Source organism: Anoplolepis gracilipes, chromosome 3 (genome assembly GCF_047496725.1).
Source record: "Anoplolepis gracilipes chromosome 3, ASM4749672v1, whole genome shotgun sequence".
Lineage (NCBI taxonomy): Eukaryota > Metazoa > Arthropoda > Insecta > Hymenoptera > Formicidae > Anoplolepis > Anoplolepis gracilipes.
Window position 1 is genome coordinate 8,130,662 of NC_132972.1, and position 25,566 is coordinate 8,156,227.

At 32.9% G+C, this 25,566-nt stretch overlaps 1 protein-coding gene across 2 annotated transcripts in view; it reads left to right on the top strand.

Moving 5' to 3' along the window:
* The window catches only part of LOC140663402 (uncharacterized), an 86,714-nt gene that overhangs the window by 43,979 nt on the left and 17,169 nt on the right, over nucleotides 1–25,566 (top strand). For both annotated transcript variants that reach the window (XM_072887522.1, XM_072887523.1), the window contains 2 exons: nucleotides 2,914–3,054; nucleotides 19,512–19,697. In XM_072887522.1, coding sequence (XP_072743623.1) covers nucleotides 2,914–3,054; nucleotides 19,512–19,697 — 327 coding nt within the window. The remainder of the gene's footprint in view (nucleotides 1–2,913; nucleotides 3,055–19,511; nucleotides 19,698–25,566) is intronic.

The following is a 25,566-nucleotide window of genomic DNA, read 5'->3' on the forward strand; positions in this document are numbered from 1 at the left end:
AGATTGAAATGAAAGTGTTTTCTATAGCAAGCGAGAACCGTGGGATTCCGTAATCGATTCCAGCAAAACCTAGACTATATCCCTCGCTAATCGACTGACGCCGCGGTTGACTGCGTTCGATACTTTACAAGCTGTGAGAGTAAAATTATCACAGTCCGGTGCAGCAATTCTTCTGAGATCGAGCAAAAATAGATATTCTAAACAATTTTTTTTTAATCTAATACAGGAAATCTCATTGTTGCTTTATTTACGCGTTCTTGAATTGATTACGAGTAGTGTCATTTTCGAAATAGATCAAAATAAATGTGTTTCTGCGAAAAAATAAGATTCTTATTACTGTTTGATTTTTAATGAATTATTATTTCAAGTGTAATATAATACTTGTAAAAATGTTTAAATTAATGTTAAATGCAAAATTATATATGTATATATAAATATATAGATTCCTTAAGAAATGCGTAAATACAAAGGAAAAGAAGGTTGGGATGTACTGCTTTAGATGATTAGAAATTAATCGGTACCTTGCGTTACGAAGGGAAGCGAAGTAGAAAATAAGTGATGTCGCCTTTAAGAAGAAAGGGACGATACTTCCGTTCTGACGGCCTTCATGGATCAAAGCGAATTCGGAGGTCAGATCGCAGTCAGATCGATGGGAGGCTGCCAGCCGGGCGACCTCGACCCCGACCCACCTCAACTCTCCATCTAGCCCAGGTGTCATGCTGGACCTTCTCTTCCAGTCTCAGAAAGATTACAACAACATACATTAACACGATACTAAAATGTCGTCTACATGATATTTTATTTGCTGAAAATTTTCGAATGGTTTTAAATTCGATCGCGTTAAAGAAAATTATTTTTTTATTCGAATATATAATTTATGTTTCATTGGACTTTTTTTCTATCTTGACTTTGTTCTTTTTTCTCGATCAGAAAACTTAACATTATCAAGTAGAAAATGTCTGTGTGAAACGAAATAGAATAAAACTGTAAAAAGACCGAGTAACAATAAAATAAAAACTTTGAAAAATGTCATACGTTAATAAACGTGAGAATTTTTGTATATTGTCTTTTTAAATATTAATTTAAGATTAAAAGGAAAGCTTTTATATTGGATTATTAGTCATTATTAATAGTCATTAATTTAAAATACGTTGGTGGAATATTTTATGCAATTGTGAAAGATTTTTTTTACAAATTAAAACAAAATAATGTTTTATATCTATATTATCTATCCATATATTATCCAAAACTATTCGTTTTACATAAGATTTATTATTTTTGCGCACTTTATAATAGTTTATTGCATATATGTATATTAATTCATATCTATATATGCAGAAAATACAATGAAAGTAGAGACCTGTATAAACTATAGGTTTTATCATCTCAACACCCATGTGACTTTGACATATTCTAGTTGAGGAACACGACCACGCGTGGCAGCACCTTATTACACTCATTTTAGTGCAGACTAGAACCAGCAACAGTATTTGAGTGTATACAGTTGACAATATATATTTATTGAATTTTTATTAACTCTTTTAAATTTCTCGAAATACAAAACGATATTTCATAACAGATGACAGAAAAAAACGAATTGTCTAGATATATATTGAAGGAGAAATTATACGGATTTAATTATGATAAAAGTTAATACATTTAATACATTTTGCTATTCATGAATTTGACGTAAAGCATTTTTAGCCTTTTAAAATATAAAATTTATAATTAATTTATAAATCAAAATAAATATTTAATCTATATTCTGTAAAACTACAAGTTTTATAATATTCATGAATTTTTTGTGTATAGTCACTATAAGAAAAATTCTATATAAGATATTTACGATTTTGAGATTAAATTATGTTCTACAGGGCAAATCTTTATTTGCATTCATAAATTAATTATTAATTATCGTAAAAGTGTTAAAAATACCTTATCAAATTTAAATGTATTAGATGTATTAATTTTTAACATAACTGATCCGTATGGTTCCTCCTTAAAGAGAACAAGATTTATTACCGCAATGTGTTACATTCGATGAACCAAACAAAAAGAAAAAAAGGAAAGAAAAGCCAACTATCTCTTGTACTATCTCTTGTCTTCAGCGTGATAAATCAGACGATACGATTTATCGATCTTTCGTGACGTGGTGATTTAATTGATTTCTTGACGTAGGACGCAACGAATCGTGTCGGGAAATTTATCCGGCTGCGGGATTAACTTTGTTGCAGCGATGAATAATAAATTGCGTGAAAGCGGTTTATGCAACCCGGTGATCCGCTTAATGCTTTTCTATCTTATTAGTGCAAATGCTCCAAATGAATGATGCATCGATACGATTTGATGCTTGAACTCGTGTTCCAATTAATGAGCAAAATAAAACAGCAGTCATCTAATATAAATATACAAAATACAACTTATGAATGACCGCAGCGTCTATTGGAGACTGTCGACAATCTCTTGGTCGAGGAATCGCTTCCGGGACGAATAATAAATAAGTATCGTGTGTGTTTGTCGTGTATGTGGCATAGATCGATCTCGATCATGCTCGATCGTAATCCGATCGCAGGATTTTGATTTTGATATCACTTTCGTGGTCACCGATTGCGGTCACGCGATAGAAAACTGAGGTTTACTATGAGCTTTTTTGCGTATAGCTAGACGTCGTATGACCTGTTTCAATCGTGTGCCGAATACAGGATGCCCGAGATAAATCGAGATACTGTTCAACTATAATATATATTTTCTTAAAATTGTACCAAATTGGAAGAGAAATCCTTCCAATTCGAAAATTTTTTATTTTTATTATTTATATGAAACATTTAGATTATTTATTTATATAATTATTTCTCACTTATATTTATGTGCATATTTTTTATTGATTCTTTATCAAAAATCATTAATATTTAGGGTATCCTTTGGCTCGAGCAAAGGGTCCATGGTGGAAACTCTCGTCTACGAGACACCAGTACAAGAGGAACCTGAGATCAATCACTTCTTGGACCACAATGGCCGCCTACCTCCTCCTATGATACCTGTGCCTGATACTGAGTAAGTAGCAATCATTCGACGTAAAGTTATCATCGAAATTCTATCATTAAGTTTTTTCCTAATATGTATGTTTTGATATTGAAAGAATTGCATTCTCTCCATTTTTAAATAACATTTTATATTACTAAATAGAAATTTACCAGCGAACATGTTAATTTTATGAGATTATTAGAAATTTTATAATTTACTTTAAATCTTTAAATTTTTTGTATAATTATATTTATACCGAAATTTGTATACAGCATTAAAAAAAATAAAAAAAAATTTTAATCATTATATATTTTTTTCTAAAATTATAAATATAATATATAACAATATTATAAATTTGTGATTTTGATGTGAGTAATAATTCTGATTCGAGATAAACGAGAGAATCGGTACTATTCTTGGTATATCAAACATATGCATCTGTTTATTTTTCACGAGCAGATGAAGCTTCTTGTAAATTCGCATCTCTAAGATTCGATCGCGGAAGTCGATTATCGTAGCAAATTGCATCCGCGAAAGTCGCCCACGCTCCCGTATGTGACGTGACATCATCCGGCGCACCCGGCGTACCAAAATAACGCGCGTATGTATACGCGTCTATATAATACCAGATTGCACGGAAATCGACGTTTGTAAATATCGAGTTATCAAATCAACTCGTTAAATCAACGCGCATAAAATCCTTCCAAGTTGCATTTCCGCCCCCGTTTAATTCGACAGATGTTCATCGTTTAATGTAACTAGATATCAAATACGAATCAACGATGATGTATGCAAGACCGATGGGTGTTTGCTATCTCTGTCTTGATAAAACAATTTCTACACAACAACATCTACATATATATATATATATAAGCAATATTTCCTTTATTAATTCTTAAAAATAATTGAAACAATTGGAAGTCAGTGATGTGCAAAGTATACATGTATATTTTCGCTAAACAATCTTTATATTTAATTGTACAATATTTTATCAATTAATATGTGAGTATTTCTCTTAGCTAAATTTTATTATAATTGTAAAATATATATTAAATTATAAAAATATTAATTAGATCGTATATTAATGTTATTTTTCTCAGAATATTACATGCAATGGAAGATAGCTTTCCATTTTAAATTGCATTTTCCCGATTTGTAATCTGCTTGGCTAACATCATCTTAAAGTTTCATTCAAATTTGCATCAAATTTTGAATGCATAGCAACTAGGCATGCTGGGTTTGTGTTAAATCCGATTGCAATTTTTGTATATCCATTTATACATCCGATTGTATATTCATTTTCAACCTGTGCTAAATTCAATCATTGATGTATTGAACTTATCCGATTATCATCACTTTTTAATTTGCGGACTCACTACACTCGAACATACTTTTGTTTTTAAATCTTAGATTTCGGATAACCTATATTATATTTCGCGAAGAACGTCGGAGATGTTATTAGATATTCTTGATGCGAGTACTGCCGTTTAACCGGATCAAACGATAATGATTGCGACGCACGATAAGTAACCGACTATCAAAAGAAATTTGCGTGGGTGGAGGTAATTTCTGAGAAGATACATCATCTGTCAAGAATGTAATAATATATTCTCAAAGATGACTTTGACCGTCTTTCTCTCATTATACGTCTAGATCCCCCCCCCCATCTCCAAGAAAAATTAATTTTCTAAAAAAGATTGGCTTTATTTCATGTTGAGCTTTAATACATATGTAATACATTTTGAGATTGATGAATTTAACGTATTTTTAAAATATAAAATTAATAATTAATTTGTAAAAGTAAAAATTATTTAATTTGCCCTGTAAAATATAATTTCGAAATCATAAATATTATATATATATTTACCTTTTATAGTGACTGTACAAAAAAATTCATAAAAATAAAAATTTTTATTCTACAAAGCAAATTTTCACCTTATACATTAGTTATTAATTTTAGATTGTAAAAGTGCTTTGCGTAAAATTCATGAGTCTCGAAATTTATTAGATGTATTAATTCTTAAGATAAATAATTCTCTTTAATTTTAAAGTATACAAGAGATATGTTTTATTTAATACAAGTAATACAAATTGTCATTATTCACGTTTGCTTTAGTTTTATAATGATAGAATATATTCAGTTTTTATATAGTAAAACATTAATTACACAAGAGCTACGCAAATATAATTTATTCCCCAAAGAACGAAAATTAATTAAAATTAATTAACTATTAATTAATTATAAATATAAATGTAAGAGTTTATAAATATAAGAGTTTACAAATATATTGAAGACTAATGAAAATCGAAGATTAATATCTTAGGCTATTTTAGTTTTTCTATAAACCTGTAAAAGAATACGTCAAATCAATTAAAATCGGAAGCAATTTGACAGCTCGTTTCGATGAACGGATTATTGCGTCATAGTAATATTACGTAACGATAAGATTACGATAAAAGTGTCTTGGGACTCATTGTCAATAGTTTGATAATGTTTCGCAGTCGTTTGATTAAGAGACCAGCCATTCTGATCGCATCAAGCAAGGTACGAAGGACATAAAGTGCTAACTAAACAACAGCTAACATATTTGTTTTTTTGTTTAACGAATCGACTCTTTGAATCGTCGATGAGATCATCGCGACTTTTTACTCGCGCGATTGCGTACGTCGAAGATTTTGCAATCACACGCATGAGTGTCACGTTAAAGTGCATGAGCCCCATCGGAAATTCGCGCGGTGAGTATCGCTACTAAATAATTCAGTGAACATGTTTAAACCCTTAGCTTTCCCTTAGTATTTCTCATTCATTATGCGTTTTGATATGCATTATTCAATGGGTTTAAATTTGCAAACGAGTTTTTCAACTCGCGTATTTGAAATAATTATGAGTACGTTTAATTTGTAATATTTTTTTCGTAACAAATACAAAAAAAGACGTGAAAATATAAAAAATATATTTTTTAAAATGAAATTATTGGAAAGGATCTCTTTTTTTTTCTTTCAAAATGTATATATCTGACATTTTTAAGACTTAACATCATTCCTTTCATGTTTTCTTTTCTTTTTTTTCTCTAGATTACTTTTTATTTATTTTTTTTTTTTTTTATGAGATTGCTTCATCTAATTTTTTTATTCAAAAGCTTGTCCTTTTCCTTCCCGATATAATATTTCTATCTTAGATATCAAAAGAAAGAATTAAAAAAAGCTTACTTTATATCTGGAATAATCTAAAAAATCTGGAAAAAAAGAAAAGAGAAAGAAAGCATAAAAGGATGAATATTATGTTTCAAAAGCGTCAGATGTTTAAAAGAAAAAAAGGTTTTTTTTGATAATAATTTAATAATTTAATAATAATTAATAATGATAATAAAAGAATTAATAATAATAATAACAAAATGTTTACTATTTTTACGTCTGTTTTTGTATTCTTTACAAAATATCAAAAATTAAACATATAGTCATAATTATTTTAAATGCGCGAGTTGAAAAACTTGTTTACAAATTTACAGATGAAACACTCGTGTGCGACTCTCGAAAAATCGATTCGCGCGAACGATCTCGCAAACGAGACGACAGATGCCGGCACACTCTCCCTTTTCGAAGCCGGTCCAAACCAAAGGAGAGACAGAGACAGAAAGAGAGAAAGAGAGAGAGAGAGAGAGAGAGAGAGAGGGGGAGAGAGAAAGCGCCTCTCTCGCTCGCAGTTTCTCCGAGTACGTCCGAGTCTCGCCGAAGCCAGCCGAACGCTCATGTTTGCGAATCATGGTGTTGCGTGTGTTAGTGCACGCACACATCCGGTAATGCGAGCAGTTTACGCCACCCGCGCCTTTTCTTCCTCCCCCTTCCTCTTTTCGCGAGTCTCCCTTACGTCTCCTTCCTCCCTCCCCGTCCCTTGTAGCATCTCCTTAGCACACGTCGCGACATGCGTGTACACACTGTCTCTCTCTCCCTCTCTCTCTCCTCCCACCTGAGGCTTCTCTCTCTCGTTATCTCTCCTTCTCTTTCCTCTCTCTTTCCCCTCCCTTCCCTCTTCCCAATCATTGAGCCTGGATAAGCGAGGAGCGCGGCGTCGGAGCGGAGTGGCCAACGTTCAGTACGTTCGTGCCCTCTCGTCGACGAGCACGTCGTCGTCGTCGTCGTCGGTCGAGTTTCCCGCGAGGCCGGCCCTTCTCGGAAGAAGCGTCGACTGTGTGAGAAAGGGAGAGAGAGAGATCGATCGTCTCCAGGTCCCGTGGATTAAAGCCGCGCGCGCGACGAACCGCCAGGTAAATGAGCGTTCCCCGGCTCGATGTTACTCGAGCGTTCGCATCTATCTCGAGTTTCGGAGCTGCTCCGAAATTCAAAGCGATCGGAAAACTCCGAATCGATCGGCGCGTTTGATCTCTCTGTTCGCCTGTTCGCCTGTTCTACGGGCGTACGAGGTGTCAGGCAAAGTGCGTACACGCCCAGCGAGGGACTCGCTCCCCCGAGCAAATTTCGGATACGACGAAAACCGTTTGAAACGATTTCAGAACAGCTGTTTCAATTCTATTATATTGTGATTCACTTGTTTTCAAGCTTAGATTTCAATTTCTTCATGAATGTGAAGATTCTCTTCTAAGTCAGCTTAACCCTTTGAGTATTTTTGCAATTAACAATTAATGACTGTTCATATTTTTTTTCCCACTTATTGATGTTCTAGAGACTCTGTAGAAACAAAAAATCCGGTATTTGTTGATAAAAAAGTAGTTAAAACAATAAAAAACTACGAAAAAAAGGTGGGTCTCTGGGTGACTCGCTGTGACTCAAAGGTTAATTATTAATCTTTATCTGATAATTTTTATTTTGATAATTGACTTTATTTTCAAATTATATTAAAGTATAATAAAATTTGCTGTAAGTCAAATAGGTGTTTTTTTTGGGGGGGGGGGTGAGGGAGAGAAAGACATATATTTGTACAAATGGATTATTTATTTATACACTGGACATTTTATTGACATAGAAAAAGAATATTTCAAGAAAGTAATTATAATCTTGGATTTTTTTTCGAAAAAAAAAAAGGTTTATTGAACTTTTCCTTCTCTTCAAAGGCGCGGATATTTTTAGCGTCAACTGTATAAATTACATATTGTCTATAGAATTTACGGGTGAAAAGACAGTTTACATAGTTCACACGTATACGTAGACAATCGCTGTTGATGTTTACAATATCACTCGATTAAATTAATAAGACCACAAAATGCAAAATACTACGGATATAAATTAATAGCACTACTTGGAAAAGAGAACTTCGAATTTTTGAATTACTACATCGTTATATGTAAATATTTACATATAATTTTTAAATATTTGATTGACTCCTACTTTTAATTGGATTAATCATAATTTAAAAATATAGAACTCAGAATGTAATTTCATTTATTAATGTTCTTTGCGCCAATATTTCTTCACCCTGTTGGAAGGACTAGCGGGACAAGAATAGGGTGACTCACAAGTAGAAAGTATGAAACATTAAGGGCAGATTTTCTATATGAACGCGTGACGAATCCACCCTGTATATTCGCGATCGAACGCTGAGTGAGAGGTCGCGTTGTTGCCGATCGAATCGCGTCGCCGGCATGTCTGTCCCTAATAACGGACTCGCATCGATCTGTTGGAAAGATTGCGAAAGGGACAGGCTACCGGTGTTGTCCACAGGGGTGGACGGAGGTGGAGAACATAGGCGAGCCGATTATTCGCCAGTTGCTAATGAGAATTGAAATAGAAATGCTTATTCGAGAGGGAAAACAATCTGAACCATAGAAGTAAAAGTGTGTTCCAAGACCTCTTTGGAACGTCCTAGACATCGCCTGATTCTGAATACTATCGCGTATCGTTCACCACATCCCCGAAGGATCGAATCTTGACAATAGGAAGTGGCAAGGGAAATCGATACACGTGCTACAAGTATTTGATAGCTCTCCGGCCGGTGTCGTCATTACCGGTGAGAGGACACGCGGAAAGAGACGCACAGACGCAGATCCCGCCCGGTGGTTGCCATAGTAACGGGCCATCTTGACACACTGCAGCCATTCTCCCTGCCGTTTCTCCGGAAACGTCATGTTCGCGCGTCGAGAAAAATAGACTCGCCGACCCTTTGGTTACAAATTGACCGTATCCGTTTTTTTTCTCTTTTGGAAAGGAGGGCTTTCGAGAACTTTTTTCGCAGTCCCACTAATTTTTAATAAGCATGTCGATATTGAAGGAACCGAATTCACTCGCGTAAAGTACAACCGAACTGGTTGAGTGATCATATTTGTGAAATCAAGGTGTCTAGTTTTTGGAAAAACATGGAAAACTTGGAGTTTTCAGGGATTTCTTTCGAAAAAATCAGGGCAATTATTATTATATTACATCTTCTAGAATTTTATTGGGACGCAGATAATTTTTTAAAAAACTCTCTCTTTGATAATTTTGCTCTTTTGTTTGCTATATTGTGAGTATAAATAGAGAGAAATTGTGAATTATATGTATTTAAAATATATAATTGTTTTTGTTTATACAATATCTTAACAGAATATATAGGATATGCAGTTTACATTTTTTATTATAATTCTTAGTGATAAAAAAATAAAAAGTTATGCAAATGAAAAATGTTTATGAAAACTGTTTAGGTTCATGTTCATTTAAAAATCTAAAAAACTTTTGTATAAGTAAAAAACATTAAAAAATATATACAATGAAAAATTTTTTTTTTAAATTTGAATAAAAAAATGCCTAAAAAATTCCCTTTGCCTAGAATTTTGAATAAAAATATCTGCAAGATTAGAAAATTTCCAAAAATTGTTTTAAAGATTTGAGTAGACATTCTGGAAATCAGATTGACAATTCATTGATTTTCGAAACGATTAATAATATTGTTCCGTTGCATTGTTTTAACACGTCATCGTACAATGCATCGAGATGCAAATCGTCGCGGGTTTATTCGAAGGAAATATCGACCGTTTGCGTCCTCGCACGCGGAAAACACGCACGATTAACCTGCAAATGTTCGTGTCACGAAACGTGCGTTGCTTTACATTGTAACAGTAACAGCATTGTAAAGCTCGATACTCTTATGAATACATATTTATGATATATACGATACCAGTTTAAAATATCGATCGTATAAATCTTTTCTAAAGATCCTCTCTTTGCAAATAGAAAGAGCAGAGATGATTAAAGCATTGTAATTATTTAACACGATTTAAACGATTTGTTAATACAAAGAAATCGTTGTTTATACGACAGCAATATTTATAGGACGAATGCTCGCGTGGGTAACAAAATAGCCTTTGTTTCTTTTTTGCTTTATTTGAGAAATACCTCCAAATAATTTCCCAAGCATCACCTGTCACGCCAAGGGAGATGCACGACACGATAAAATATTTGCTCAACTTTTACGCGGCGCGTCATAAAAGCACACAATTGAAGCGATGCGATTCGACTTTGCGGTGAAAATTACGTCGATGAAAAAAAAAAAGAAAAGAGAAAACAGAAAAACCAAATAAAGCAGTTGATTGCGATCGATATGTGTCAATTTGTGTCATTGATTTCAATCACTGTATAATTATTAATCAAGTATTAATTGTTAGCGATATTTCTTTTAATTTCTAGATTGCAATTCTATTTGCGATATATAGGATATATAATATAGGGAATGATACTGTTTTAATGATGAATTCTTTTACTAAAATTAGCACTTATTTGAGTGCAAATGTTCTCGCTCGCATGAGTTTTCACGAGCGGATTTATATCACGACTTGTTTACGAGTCTTAGCTTCTATTATTCTGTATCGGCTCTTACTGAATACGGTTGTCATAGAAAATATTTTTATTTTATATCTCACACGAATGACTGCGTATATTAATAGAATAGCGTGTCGCGAGCTGGTTTTATAACCTTGCGGTGAGCAACTTGGCATTTATTAATTTCAAGTATCACGACTTGAAATTAAAATGCATTCCCTTGAACAATTAACGACATTGAATAAGTTGTCGCGTGAAAAAAAAATATGTACATATGTATACATATGCATACATAAATATGTATATTTTTCCTATGCGGCTAAATTAAATTTCTGCTCGGTGATACTTTCAATCAATATCTTTAGCTTAATTAAAGTTTATCCTAGTCCGTCAATTTTATTATTAATTAAAGTATTTTAAGAAGATATTTGGAACGCATTTGACATTAGAAGTACGGATTCTTTTTTCTTTAGACTAAAATTCTGAAATTTTAAAGCTTTTTATCAATTATTTAATAAAGGAAATAATTGATGAAAAGTTACAAAATTTTAGAATCCTATCTTTTACACAAAAAATAGGTTACTAATCTAGAAAATAGAAACGGTCAAAAAAATCGCTCGGTGCTTCTAGTATCAAACTTCAACGAAAAGAAAAAATAGATTATTCGACTTTTCTTCGTCGTTGCGAGAATTCATAGCAGGATTCTCGTGATTCCATCCGGAGTAGCATCGAAAAAAATAACGAGTCACCCGATCCGATCGTGAGCATGGCGTCGTAGGCGATTAGGATGATGATGTCACGGGCTCAAGGTCTGACTCGCTCTCGCGAGGTGTTTAACTGTCAGATGACGCCAGACACGGTGCTGTTGGGCGTCAATGCGTAAACAACAATAGCGCATATCTGCCTGTGAATTATGCAAACTGTCTCTTTGCATAAATATTACTTACGCAACAGGGAGTTTTACGACTCAATGTAGGGAGAACCTATAAACTTTCGAGGACCTTGACATTCAAGAATAGATACATATAAAATATAAACCGTATCGATATATAAAGTTTATTAGAAATTTATGTATAAAGAGAGAACAAATTTAAAGAAATCTCGTATAGAAAGTATAAATTTATTTATTTAACTTATTTAATCTATTTAAAACGAGAAAAGCAGTCTTCTAGTACAGATTGTTAACGAGAATATAATCAGAACTAAATAAATCAATCGCTAAAGATAATTAATAGAAATTCATAATTTAATTCAAATTAAAGTCAAATATGATAATAGAACATATATGATTTTATACTTATAGATAATACATAAAATATAAAATATATTTGTATATAAAATTTATTAGAATTTTGTACAAATATAAAGAGAGAAAATATTGAAAGAAATTTTGTATTAAAAAATTAGAATAGAATTTTTCTCAATTCTCTTAATGATTTGATTCAAACTCTCTATGTTGAGAGAGATTTATAAATGCTAAAAAATCCAAAGATGTGGATTTTTCAAATGTTTAGATAAATCCCCGTATGAAGCCTCCTCCATGTTTACTTTATCAAGTCCTCTCACGAAGGCTTATCGAGGATCATAACTCGAAATGACAACTTCATCGAAGGGTACACATTCCACTGGAGTGGAACGGCTCCGTCGCGCGCACTTTCCTCGCACTAGAGGGAATCGTTATCGACGCGCAGGATCGATTCCACGGCCGGCGACCGCGGGATGTCGGGATCTCGGGAACCGGTTCCGCGTCTGGTCCGCAGCTCGTCCGCGTGTTTTCGGTCCCTCCTCTCGACTACGATCCTCGTCGACTCGTTTTGGTCGATTACGCGTGACCAGGCAGGACGTTGCGCAAGATCATGACTCCCTCGATGCGCATTCCGGCGAGCGAGTCTTCGATTCGAGCGATCGTTATCCCTTTTTTGGAGAATACTCGACGATCCACGTTCTTTGCGACCTACATCGAACGGCAAAATTACAATAATACAGTCGTTTTGCTCAATACAAGTCTGTTGCTATGCTTGAATGCAAAGACGTCTATTAAGCTGCTACAGTCACCTTAGCATAATCGAAGAAAATTTATACATTTTAGTGCTCTTTTGTTACTAATTTGTTGCCCAATTCCCTTCTGTTGCCGATTCGGAGAAAATGTGTGGAGTGGCTGTGCTAACTTATTTTTAAGTTAACTTTGTAGCTAAGCCAGCTTAACTCTTTGAGTCACAGCGGGTCACCCGGAGACCCATCTTTTTTTCCTAGTTTTTTATTGTTTTAACTACTTTTTTATCAACAAATATCGGATTTTTTGTTTCTACAGAGTCTCTAGAACATCAATAAGTATAAAAAAAATATGAACAGTCATTAATTGTTAATTGCAAAAATACCATATATAAACAAACGGTCAAAATTAGTACTTTTTTACGAAAAAATGCATTTTCTACTAATCTATTATGACAATAAATACGGCAATTTTTTATAATCTTAGTACATTCTAAAGTATTTTTCAGAATTTTTTTAGAATTTCCCACCGTGTTGTTTTTGTTAAATCCTCTTTTTTTTGATAAAAAATATATAAAAAACAATATTTTCTGTTCTAAATTAAAAGTAACAGTTGTATTCTTTTTTAAATTTTTTCTCTGAAGGTTTTTTTAGATCGCAGAATCTGAATCTAAAGGAAAAAAAATTTAATTTCCAAAATTTAATATAGGGATCCAATATGGCGAAAGTAAAATTTCGTCTGCCATATTGAATTTTGAAAATCTGATAACGGATTCGTAATCAGCGACCCCAATAACCTTTATATACCAAATTTTATAAAATACTGACAATTAGAAAAATTCGTGACTCAAAGGATTAATAGACGTGCAAAGACGAGAATAAATATTATATTTTATTATTTGTATATTTTATTATTTATTATTTAATATAAAATATTACAAATTAAATTAAATTAAATTAAATTAAATTAATTTAGAAGAACATAGAAATAAAGAAGAAATTAAATTAAGGTGAAATTAAATTAAAACTGTCAACATTTTTCCGAAAGTAGATTATATATCGTTTAGGTGTCACAAGAATCACAATTATTTACATTTAAACACTCGCGCAATAAAATCGAGCAAGAGTGCTTCGCACACATGATGCATTTTAATATAAACTATAATGGACGCGTTCAGGCAAACGCTATTAGCGCTAACGGTGTCACTCTATCTTTGTTACTCATTAAAAGTTGAACAAAGATAGAACGACACCGTTCCGTTAGCGCTAATAGCGTTTCCTCGAACGCGGCCAATATATCACGAATAATTCTCTCTCTTTGTATCAAAGTGATGAATTCTTGGTAGCGAGAAAAGCGGATGAAGGTTAACACGCTCGACGCAACTAAACATCCAGTAGCTTATCAAATGTGTGTGCCATTGCCGTGGCGGTCTACTTATCGGGCAGAATAAATACTTCGTTAATTCTATTCCCAGCTGAACGTGCAATTTTTATCGGCGAATGACTCATCATATCGCACTTGCGATGTCGGAATGTTATCGTTCGCGCACTGCGAACGATGATCGTTCATGGGCCTCTGTTCAAAAAATATTCAAATAACAAAGAAAAAAAACACTCTTTCTCTTAAAACACAAAATTTGAAATTTATATATATTTATATTTCTATTCTTCTACAAAAGAGTTTCTCGAATTATATATATGACATTCATACATTTTTTTAATTTGATATTTGTGTAATATCTGAAATAGCACCAATTTCATGTTGACATGGATTTCTGCTTAAAATATTTAAATAGTAAAAAAAATACATTTCTTGTGTTATTAAATTACTGAAGAAAGAGGGAGAAAGAGACACCTGAAATTTATATATATTCTTACAAGTTTTTCGAAATACATATATGACCTTTATATTTTTTTAATTTAATGTTTTCCATATTTATGAATCTCTGCTCAAAATATTCAATTAGCAAAAAATATTTGTTTTTATTAATATAAAGAGGGAGAGAGAGATATGAATATCTCAAATTATATGTGATATTTATATATATATATATTTTAAAATTTTATGTATATAATATCTGAAATACATATTATATACACTCCATGTTTTTATTTATATTTATACTGCAATTTACTTGTGACATTTTTTTCTGCTAAAATGCACTCTGACATGTGTACAGTTTTCAAATCCCATAGCGCCGTCGGGAGGTATCTTACAACTTTTGCGTTTAACCCTTGAAGGAACAGCCAATTTCTCTCCTCTTCGGGATCGTTTTCCATATACATCCGCCCTCCTTGGCCTTATCTCCTGAAACTGATGATATAGCTCCCCCGAGGATATGAATCGAATTTTCACGAGTGTGCGACGTACGGCGATAGATGGGTGAAGTTATGCAGTGTGTCCTGAATCTATCAGCCGCAGGCATATGACGTAAGATGACATAATTTACCGATGTATCGATCTTAGGCATAATCATGTTTCGGAAAGGTGGGCTGCTGCTCCTCTTATCTCTACTTAATTCTTATCTTTGAAAGAGCCATTACCTCTATATAGATCAAAGAGAACACTCAATGGTACTCGGTGAATCATTCTACATTTTCACCGTTTTATTCTCCGGCCGTTATTTCCCTAAACGATGTTCTCGGCGTTTAGACGAAAGGTATATACGCCTACGGGGAGGTGCTCTCGTTGTAATTGCATTGGGCCGCTCATGCAAGTTTCATAGAAATGTCAAGGCGAACGAAAATGCATTACGAATGTATTGCCGCACTGTGCTTAACCCTTTCGCTGCGCATGAATTTCTCATATCGTCGCCGTTATGCTAAAACCACGACTGTGCAAATTTTTCAATTTTTCACTAATATCATTAACGTCATTTCTTATCCAATTCTGAATGGTAAAGATTCTATGCTAGAGACGAGAATACTGTGGAAAATTTAAAATTTTAAGTATCAATTCACGAAGGAATTGTAGGAATAAATTTTTCGGCGAAAATTAAATTTTTAAATTACAATAACTCAGAAACTACAAAACTGCGCGTTCGTGATTTTGACATATGCTGCAAACACAATTTTTTGTAGCTGTAAACAAGATTAAATTATTGAAAAATAATTTTAATAATAACTTTTAAATATTTGAATTTTTATTTTTGATTCAAATTTAAAAGTTAGAATGTATATAAAAATGAGGACTTTTAAAATTTTTATTTTTCTGAAACTTTTACTTTACTTTATATAAAGACTTTCTACGTCTAGAGACACAAATGTGATAGAAAATTTTAAGTATCAATTCACGAAGGAGTTATAGGAATAAATTTTTTATAGAAAATTAAATTTTTAAATTGCAATAACTCAGAAATTACAAAACTGCACATTCGTGATTTTGATTTAAGGGTGATATGCTGCAAACACAATTTTTTGTAATTGTAAATAAGATTAAATTATTGAAAAATAATTTTAATAACTTAAATAAGAGTAACATACAAACCATATTCTTCTATATATTTGAATTTTTATTTTTTAATTCAAATTTGAAATTTAGAGTGTATATAAAAACGAGAATTTTTTAAAACTTTTAATTCTCTGACACTTTTACTTCGCATATATTTTCAATATATTTTCTTATATCTTTCTATATCTTAATTTGCTTTTTAGAACTTTGCAAGGCGTGATTAAAAAACAAATACAATTTTTCTAAGTTTTGTAATCGCAAGATTAAATTTTTGAAAAATATTTTAATATTAATTTAAATAAGAGTAACGTAAGTAGCCACATTATTTTAAATATTTGCATTTTTATATTTAATTTTAATTCAAAATTTTAAGACTAAAAATAAGGATTTTTAAAAATATTTAATTTTGAATCTTTTACTTTTTGTATAGTTTTAATATTTTTTTTCGTATCTTTTCCACGGTTTAATTTGCTTTCTAGAACTTTGTAACGCGCGAATCTTTTTCAGTAAATGAAGGACGTTTTCAGCTGTATAGATAGACGGAGATAGAAATGCACTTTGGATATTACGCTTTTCAGCTCTCGGTCACTGATTGCTTATTGAGCGAATTACGTGAGACGGGCTGTTTTAGAAATTTGTGACAAAGCCACCGCCCCCGATATGTCAACTCTGAATAGTTGGCAGCCTGCCGTTGGCGGAATGCTACTTGTGCGCAACACGTGCAGATTTGCACGCGGAGATTTCCGCAAAAAAATGGAAACGGATGGTAGAGAATCTCGAGGGGAAACGACGATGCTACTCGTAAATTACGTTGAGTCGTTATTCCTGTTCGCATTTCCGTTGATACCGTTCGATTAATCTCTCGTCGCGCGCAATCGAATCGACCTGCCTAATAACGGTACCTTCGATCCTTTACGTAAGAAAAATATTGTTTGTATGGAAATATATTTGGATTATTGCACACGCGACAAGATCAAGTTTCGCCCCGGATTGCCGCAATTAAGCCAACGGCCGGGTTAACTTTCGTAATTATTGCGAATTAACCTTCTCGTTCGCGTTGCAAATACACAGTTAATTCTGAGAGACAGTAGGAATAAATTAAGATTAAATTGAGGCATTTTGTCAATTTTCACAAAGTTCACTTTAAGCAGAGAGAATGATCAATATATATAGTAACGTATTAAATAAATTATAAAGAAAGATATCTTTCCAAAAGATCGAACAAATCAAATATACCTACGCAAAATCAATATCTTTGAATTAAAATCATTCCACAACATGAAACTGTAAGAGAACAAACGTTTGTGTATATCTCAACATGCGATATTCTCTTTACTTTTTCATTCATGTCGCAGAACGATGTTTATTGTTCCAGCTTTAATGTATCGCGAGAAAAAAAGAAAGGGAAGATGAAACTACAATAAAACAACTAGATTTTACATTAAATTACGCGCTTCGTTGAGCATGATAGAATTCCGATTAATTAAAATTACATTTTAAATTATTATACTTTTTCGACATTTATGGATACTTTGAAAATGATAGAGAGCTAAAACAGAAACTAGCCTCTCTATCCAATACGAATCCATTCGTCGCTGTTTCGATACGCTCGCGTATTGTTATGTATTACATCTCCCACGACGTTGCATCGTAACGTGAATGACGTCGTCGGAAAGTTATGTAAGTGAGTAAACGAGCAATCAGACGACCGACTTGCGTTTCGTCGTTCGTCGACCAGACACGTTACATCTGCGAATGAGACAGAATTGAAATATGTCATCTCATATGTAATCGAAATTCTTACAAGATTATACTGATACGAAAAGAATAGATTTACTAAGAGAACATAAAAATTTTAATTTATACAGCATACGTAATAAAAATTAATTCATTAGATTCAAAATATCTAAAAATTTCCGTCTAATTATATAATGTGGAAACATTTTTTTAATAATATAATTAATATAATATATAAATTTAATAATTTAATAATATAATTATTAAATTATTATATGTTTATATACTTATAAATATTATATATTTATATATAATTATTAAATATATTTAATATTTTAATTAATATAATACATTAAATTTTTGGAATCAGTCGGTGTGTGTGAGAAATTAGCCGCCTTGTATACATGAGAGTCGCACATGTGCATGCCCAGCGAACGTTTCCGAGGAAGGGTACCACACGTTTCTGGGGATAGGACACGCGAGGAGGCGTGGCGACAAAAGCGGAAGTTAAATCGTTAAATTTCGCTCAGCTCTTTTTTTTTCTGCACAACCCGCGCAAGGGTTGCAAGGAAATGCACCCTTCGTTTTATCATTCAAGGCCTGAGTTTTCTTATACAAGAACGATTGTCAAATAATATTTTAAAGAAAACTTGAAAAAACTATTTATTTGACAGCTACATTTTTTAAAATAACTGTTGGTTCTTCTCGCGTTAACCCTTTGAATCACGAATTTTTCTAATTGTCAGTATTTTATAAAATTTGATATATAAGGGTTTTTGGAATCGCTGATTACGAATCCGTTATCAGATTTTCAAAATTCAAGACGGCGGATCTAATATGACAGACGAAATTTTACTTCCGTCATATTGGATCCCTATATTAAATTTTGGAAATTAAATTTTTTTTCCTTTAAATTCAGATTCTGCGATCTAAAAAAACCTTCAGAGAAAAAATTTAAAAAAGAATACAACTGTTACTTTCAATTTAGAACAGAAAATATTGTTTTTTATATATTTTTTATCAAGAAAGGAGGATTAATAAAAACAACACGGTGGATAATTCTAAAAAAATTCTGAAACATACTTTAGAGTGTACTAAAATTATAAAAAAATTGCCGTATTTATTGTCATAATAGATTAAGTAGAAAATGCATTTTTTCGTAAAAACGTATTAATTTTGACCGTTTGTTTATATATGGTATTTTTGCAATTAACAATTAATGACTATTCATATTTTTTTACACTTATTGATTGTTCTAGAGACTCTATAAAAACAAAAAATCCGATATTTGTTGATAAAAAAGAAGTTAAAACAATAAAAAACTAGGAAAAAAAGGTGGGTCCTAGGTAACCCGCTGAGACTCAAAAGGTTAAAGAGTATCACGATATTAACGATTAAAAACATTATTTAATTCATATATCGAGTATATCTCTCTTTTTCTCTCTTTCTCCATAATAAAAATAAAGTATCTTTTATATTATTAATTATAATGTATAATTATAATAATTAATATTATGACGTATATTTATACTAATAGAAGACATTTCTGCTTTGATTTCAGTGAAGGTAGAGAAAAAGTACGCGTCTTGTTGTTAGGTCCACAACCGTCGCCGGCGACGCCCGGTGTTCTTTTACTGGAGCCGATAACACACTTGACAGGACACCCGATAAACATGGCCAACAACTCCGCGGAACTTTTGACCACGCACACCGAGCACACCACGCCCGCCTATCACGCGCAGATCAGGTAAGATTCATTACATAAAAAAATCGATACATAAAGAAATTAATAAATCATCCATTATAAAATAAATTGAAACATTATCAGAGATCAAAAAAAGAAATGTATCTTATACAGTCTTGTTTTAAATGGATTTTGAAAAATCTTTTGTTGTGAACAAGATTTGTGAAATTATTGGACAGCTAAAAAAAGAAAGAATCATTAAAAGTTATTAAAAAAAGGCAATCATCTAAAAAAAGTACATAATTTCGTTTAAATAATAAATTTTTCTGGATGTTTATCATCTTTTGATGCATTTTTTTTCTAAACAAAGTTGTCACATGAAACTCCTAGAAAAGAAATAAAAAAGAACTATCAGGAAAATCATCGAAGATGAGAGACACTGTCCCCAGAATAATTAACCTCCCGCGCACGATTCGCGCGACCCTTGATGATCTTAATGGGCCGGAAGTGACGTTCCTTTCTCTCTCTCGGCCCCCTTTGTGTCTCCGTCGCCTGGTACCACCGTGTTACCAAACTGTTTACGACAGTTCTCCGCGGTTACAGGCTTACTTGTGGTACAGTATAACTATTACGCGAGCTGTCCTGAGTGTCTATCACTCACTATTTCGACATTACAAGCAATCTCGCCCGCACACGTCACACGTAAATTTTCCAAGAAAGTTTCTTTCTTTGTCAAAATGATATAATAGTAGCGAATGATAAGATGCAAATTGTTACGTAGGGTCATCGTATTAATTGTATTTCGTGTCATTCGACTTGACGTTTAAATCTTTTTTTAGAACGATCAGCTGTACATACATAAACATGATAAATAGGATGGCCTGTGTGTAAAGTTTTACAAGCTATTTTGTCGGAATTAATTCAAGAGACAGAAATAATAATTATTCCAAAGTTTGAAACCGAGCATCAAGCAAGCTGTTTCTGTCATTTTATTTCTTGTTGTTTTTAATGAAATGTCAGACTAAAGTCATACTTTTTGGCCTCTAAAGAACTCTAAAGTAAACCCGGTACGAGAACAATGAAGATTAGCACGTGCGGTGACAGTTGATGAAAGTGAGCACGAAAATAGTTTGCGACTCGGGGAGGAAGAACAGATGATTTATCACACATATGCACATACGCGTATATATATATCGATGCGTACGAATATATTCGCGTATCTCGCGGTATCAATTGTAAATAGAATTCGAGCAGCGCACAAGTGTTCTAAAGGTAAAGTTGATTGCACTTTGTTTACTCTTAATTACAGATAAGAGTCAACACAAAGTGTAATTAATAAACTCTACGATCAATAATTTACTCGAGATTCTTCCTAATGACTTTTGCATAATGGAACTTCGACAATTCCTACTAAAATGCTACAAAAAAATATTTCTGCATTCATTTTAAATTCTTTAACCCTCTTGTTTATCATCAATCTAGAAAAAAAATGGGAAGAGCAATCAGACTAAAAGTTAATTTAGATAGATTTCATTTGAAGTACATACATGATAGCACACACAATTTACTCTCCAAGTCACTTGAAGTGACAAACTTTGACACTTGACGTTTGACATTTCACGTATCGATTAATTTATACGAATTCTCAATCGCGTTTTATCCTTCGCGATATATTCTAGATCCTCATGTTTGATCCTTACGTGCAATTCGCAGGCAAAATGGATGTCTGGGGAAATAGAGGAAGAGAAGGAAATACCAAGAAAACCGGTCGAGCCTTTTTTTTTCTAATTCGAAAGCATCTCGATATTTCCGATTCTAATCTTACAACGTGCGATCGGTTGCACGACTATGTATGCACTCGCAGTGTACAGGCATTGCTACTTAGTGAAACACGTTACGTAATTTGCGCATACATCGCGCGAGGTTTCCAACCGTTAATGCGAGCCATCGTGTCGTGACAGAATCCGTCCGCGTGAAAATCATCGGCGCGGAAAAAATTCACGAGAAAAACTTCGTCGCACGTAATAATTTGCAATATTAGCATGTCAAAAGTCAACTCACGTACGAGATGCTGAAAACTCGTCAAATTTTGGCTCAGACTTCTCTTTCATTCGTTGTCATTATAAAAAAAAGAATAGAAAATGTTAGAGAGCTTTGTGTAAAAATTAATTGGAAAGCTGATTGATAAAATTAAAAAAAAAATTTAAAGAAGACAAAATGAATCGATTCCAAACAAATCCGTAGATATAGTACGGATCTATTTGGTATTCTACAGAAATATCCACCTATCTATCCGGTGATACTATTATAAAGTGCTTGCTCTCTGAAAAATGTGAAAAATTTGGACTTCTCAGGTATTTCTTTTGTACCTGGAATTTTAGTGTAATACGAGGAATTTTTTTTTAAATTTTTCTTTGATAATACTGTTATATTATATAAACAATCTGAAAATAAAACAAGTTATGATTTATGTGTTTAAAATATAATATATATTATCTATCTTTGTTTACATATTTAATATCTTAAAAAATTTAAAAATATTAATATTTAATATCTAAAAATATATATATACAATATATTCTTTTTATTGTAATGTTTGGTGAGAAAGAAATTAAAAATTTATTCAGTTTTTTTAGTACATTTGCAAATCTAACATTTGAAATTTAAGTGGTTCTATTTATTTTTTTTATAGTGGTTTTATTTATTTTTCTTGGCATAAGTGAAAAACATTAGAAAATGCATACAATAAAAAAAACTTATTTTAAAAAATTGCAAAAAATCTTCTCTTTACCTGAGGAATTTTAAACAAAAATATACCTGGAAGTTCAGGAAAGGAGGGTGGATAAAATGTGCTGATTTTTGCGCAGAAAGTGTAACGTAAGTTACATATATTTTCTTATAGTTTTTGAGTTGCTGAATACGAAAATATCCGTTTTATTGATCTAAGCCCATGGGAAAATGATTAAAATTCGCCTTAAAGAGAAATAAGTCACTTTTAATAGTAATTCAATTAGTGTCGATTTTGCAATTATTTAATTATTTATAATTTAGTTTTATAATTTCTTGTATTACAAACTAAAGAAACACTTTTAATGAAACATTTTAGAAATGCTAGCTCTAACATAGCAAAATCAATATAATATAAAAATTAAAAAATAAATAGTCAATTTATTCAAGAATCTTAAGTCTCATCTAATATGCAGCTTATAAAAATAATTAAATATTGAGGAGAGAATTTAAAAAATATAAAAAGAGATAGAGGAATAGATATATTTAGGCTTTATATAATATTAGTGGACCTGATCAACCAAGAAACTGACAAAATTAAGATCCTGGTGACGAATAAAACGAGACGCTATACAGTATAATGCGAAAAGTTATATAATAGAACTTCCGGCAAAGGTTTATAAAAAACGTAACGTAGCTTTATGGTAGTGGAAGTCCATTTTAAAATATTTCAAACTGTACAATGTATATACAATGTAAGTTGCATCTGATGAGGTTTAAGATTCTTTGAACAAATTGACTATTTATTTTTTAATTTTTATATTATATTACATATATTATATTATATTGATTTTGCTATGTTAGATTTAGTATTTCTAAAATGTTTCATTTTAAAGTGTTTGTTTAATTTTCAATAAAAGAAATTTTAAAATTAAACTATAAATAATTAAATAATTGCAACAAAATCGACACTAATCGAATTAATATTAAAAATGACTTATTTCGATTATTTAAGGCGAATTTTGAGCACTTTCCCACGACTTTAGACCAATAAAACGAGTATTTTTATATTCAGCAACTCAAAAACTATAAGAAAATATATATTACGTTACATTTTCTAGGCAAAAATCAGCATATTTTACACAACCTCCTTTGAAACCGGATTTGTGTTTAGCCGAAAAAAATAATCGGAAATGACTATTCTCACTCGTATTGTAAAAATGATATGAAACAACGTTATTATTTAGTAATTTTTATTTTTTACTTAATTTTTATAAGTTTTTCTTAATGTACTGTATCTAAAATATATTACATATTATATGTAATTTTTTTTTTAATTTTTAGCGCAATATTAGCGCTACTTCTAAAGCTATACTCAAGTTCCATTATTTGTTTTTTAAGGCTGTGATGGAACTTATATAAAATATTATAATTAATGTGTTATATTACATAAATGTAAATTACTATTCTTGTATTAAAAAAACTTTTAAAGAACATGTATTGTAATTTTTCAATATGACTACTTCTTATTGTCAAATTATCATAACGTAATTCAAGTCAACTTTTTTTATTTTTATTTTTGTTCTCGCAATAAACCTCTTATCTTTTATATGTATATTGTTGCACCCTGTTTCGTCTTTGCGTGGAAGCTGTCATATTTGATATCAGCTATATTTGTTTCTGAAAAAAATAAAACAGGCATTTTCGTATTTAACAACTCAAAAACTATAAAACATATATATATGTAACTTACGTTACACTGTCTAGGCAAAAATCAGCATATTTTACCCGCCCTCCTTTGAAGGAATTTTTTCCCAGATTTGAGCAGGCACCCTATATTGCTACTCATCGTCAGCCATCCCATCACGTACACGCACCCCAGTTTCCATTCATATGCACCTGCGCGCGCGCGTTGGATACAATCCGAGAGCTCGACTTCTAGCCCTGCATCGCCGCCAATGCAATGCCAGCCTCGCCGAATCGCGGACATCAGCGGCAAAACCTACGACTACCCGGCACCGACGCGACGCGACGCTGCGCTCCTGGTTCACGCGCGGGTTCACCAGACGAGAGGTGCGGCGAGGTGAGACGAGACGAAGCGAGGCGAGGCGAGGTGGGGCGACGTGTCCGGGGAGAGGACGGGGAGAGGATCGATATAGCGTGGGTGGATGTGCAGAGGTGCGGTGAGGTCGCCGCCGCCAGTCGTGCTGTCGGCTGCATCGGCGAACAATCGCGCGCGCTCTTTCTCCCTCTCTCTCTCTCTCTCTCTCTCGTCGATCTGTTGGTCTCTCCCCCTCGTCTTATTTTCTCTCTCTTTCTTTCTCTGCCTCCTTTTTCCCCCCTCGCTCTCTTCTCCCTCTCTTTTATGCAAGTCGTATCGAATGCGGCCGATCGGATGCAGCGGTAGCGTCGAGAGCCTCGGGATCGCTGCATCCCGATGACGCGGTGATAAGCGACGGTTACGGGACTGTGATAAGGCTGGTGACACAGTGGCACAGTGAATAAACAGTGAATGCGGTTTATGCTTATGGGATTTATCGATTGGAATTAATCGACGAGTGAGTCCGGAAGATCATCTCGAAGAGATTCGTTGCATCGTTTCAGAAATTTTCGCAATCTCTATCTATCTCTCTCTCTCTCTCTCTCTCTCTCTCTCTCTCTCTCTCTCTCTCTCGACGCACGTGCGTACGACGCAAGTATGCGTGGCCACGCGCGGTTTTTCTCGGGGTTGGAAAACCGCCGTAAATTACGATTCCAATGGCCGCGACCGCAATTCTGCGACGTAAAACGCGCGCTCTGCCACGAATGCGAGCAACGAATACGAATGCACGGTGCTCGTGAAACCGCAGTTTTTCCATTATATATCATGTATATTTCATTGTGGAGATCTTTCCGAGCCGCTGCACAAAGTTCTTATGAAAATGTTGAAAATTCGTAACGTGTCGATTCCGCGAACGCGAGAGAGAAACTCTGACATGGATTTCCTTGAATTTTTTTCCTTCGTATCTTTCAATGTTTTATATTTTTTTCAGCAAAAGTTTAATTTAATTTTAAATTAAAATTTAATTGTAACATATACATTCCTTTTGTCTTTACAGAATACCGTTATATTTTGCATTTCAATATTTTACTTTTCTGTACAATTTAAGTCTTATAAATTCATGTCTTATATTTGTCAAAAGGACGAAAAATGTATGAAGAAAAG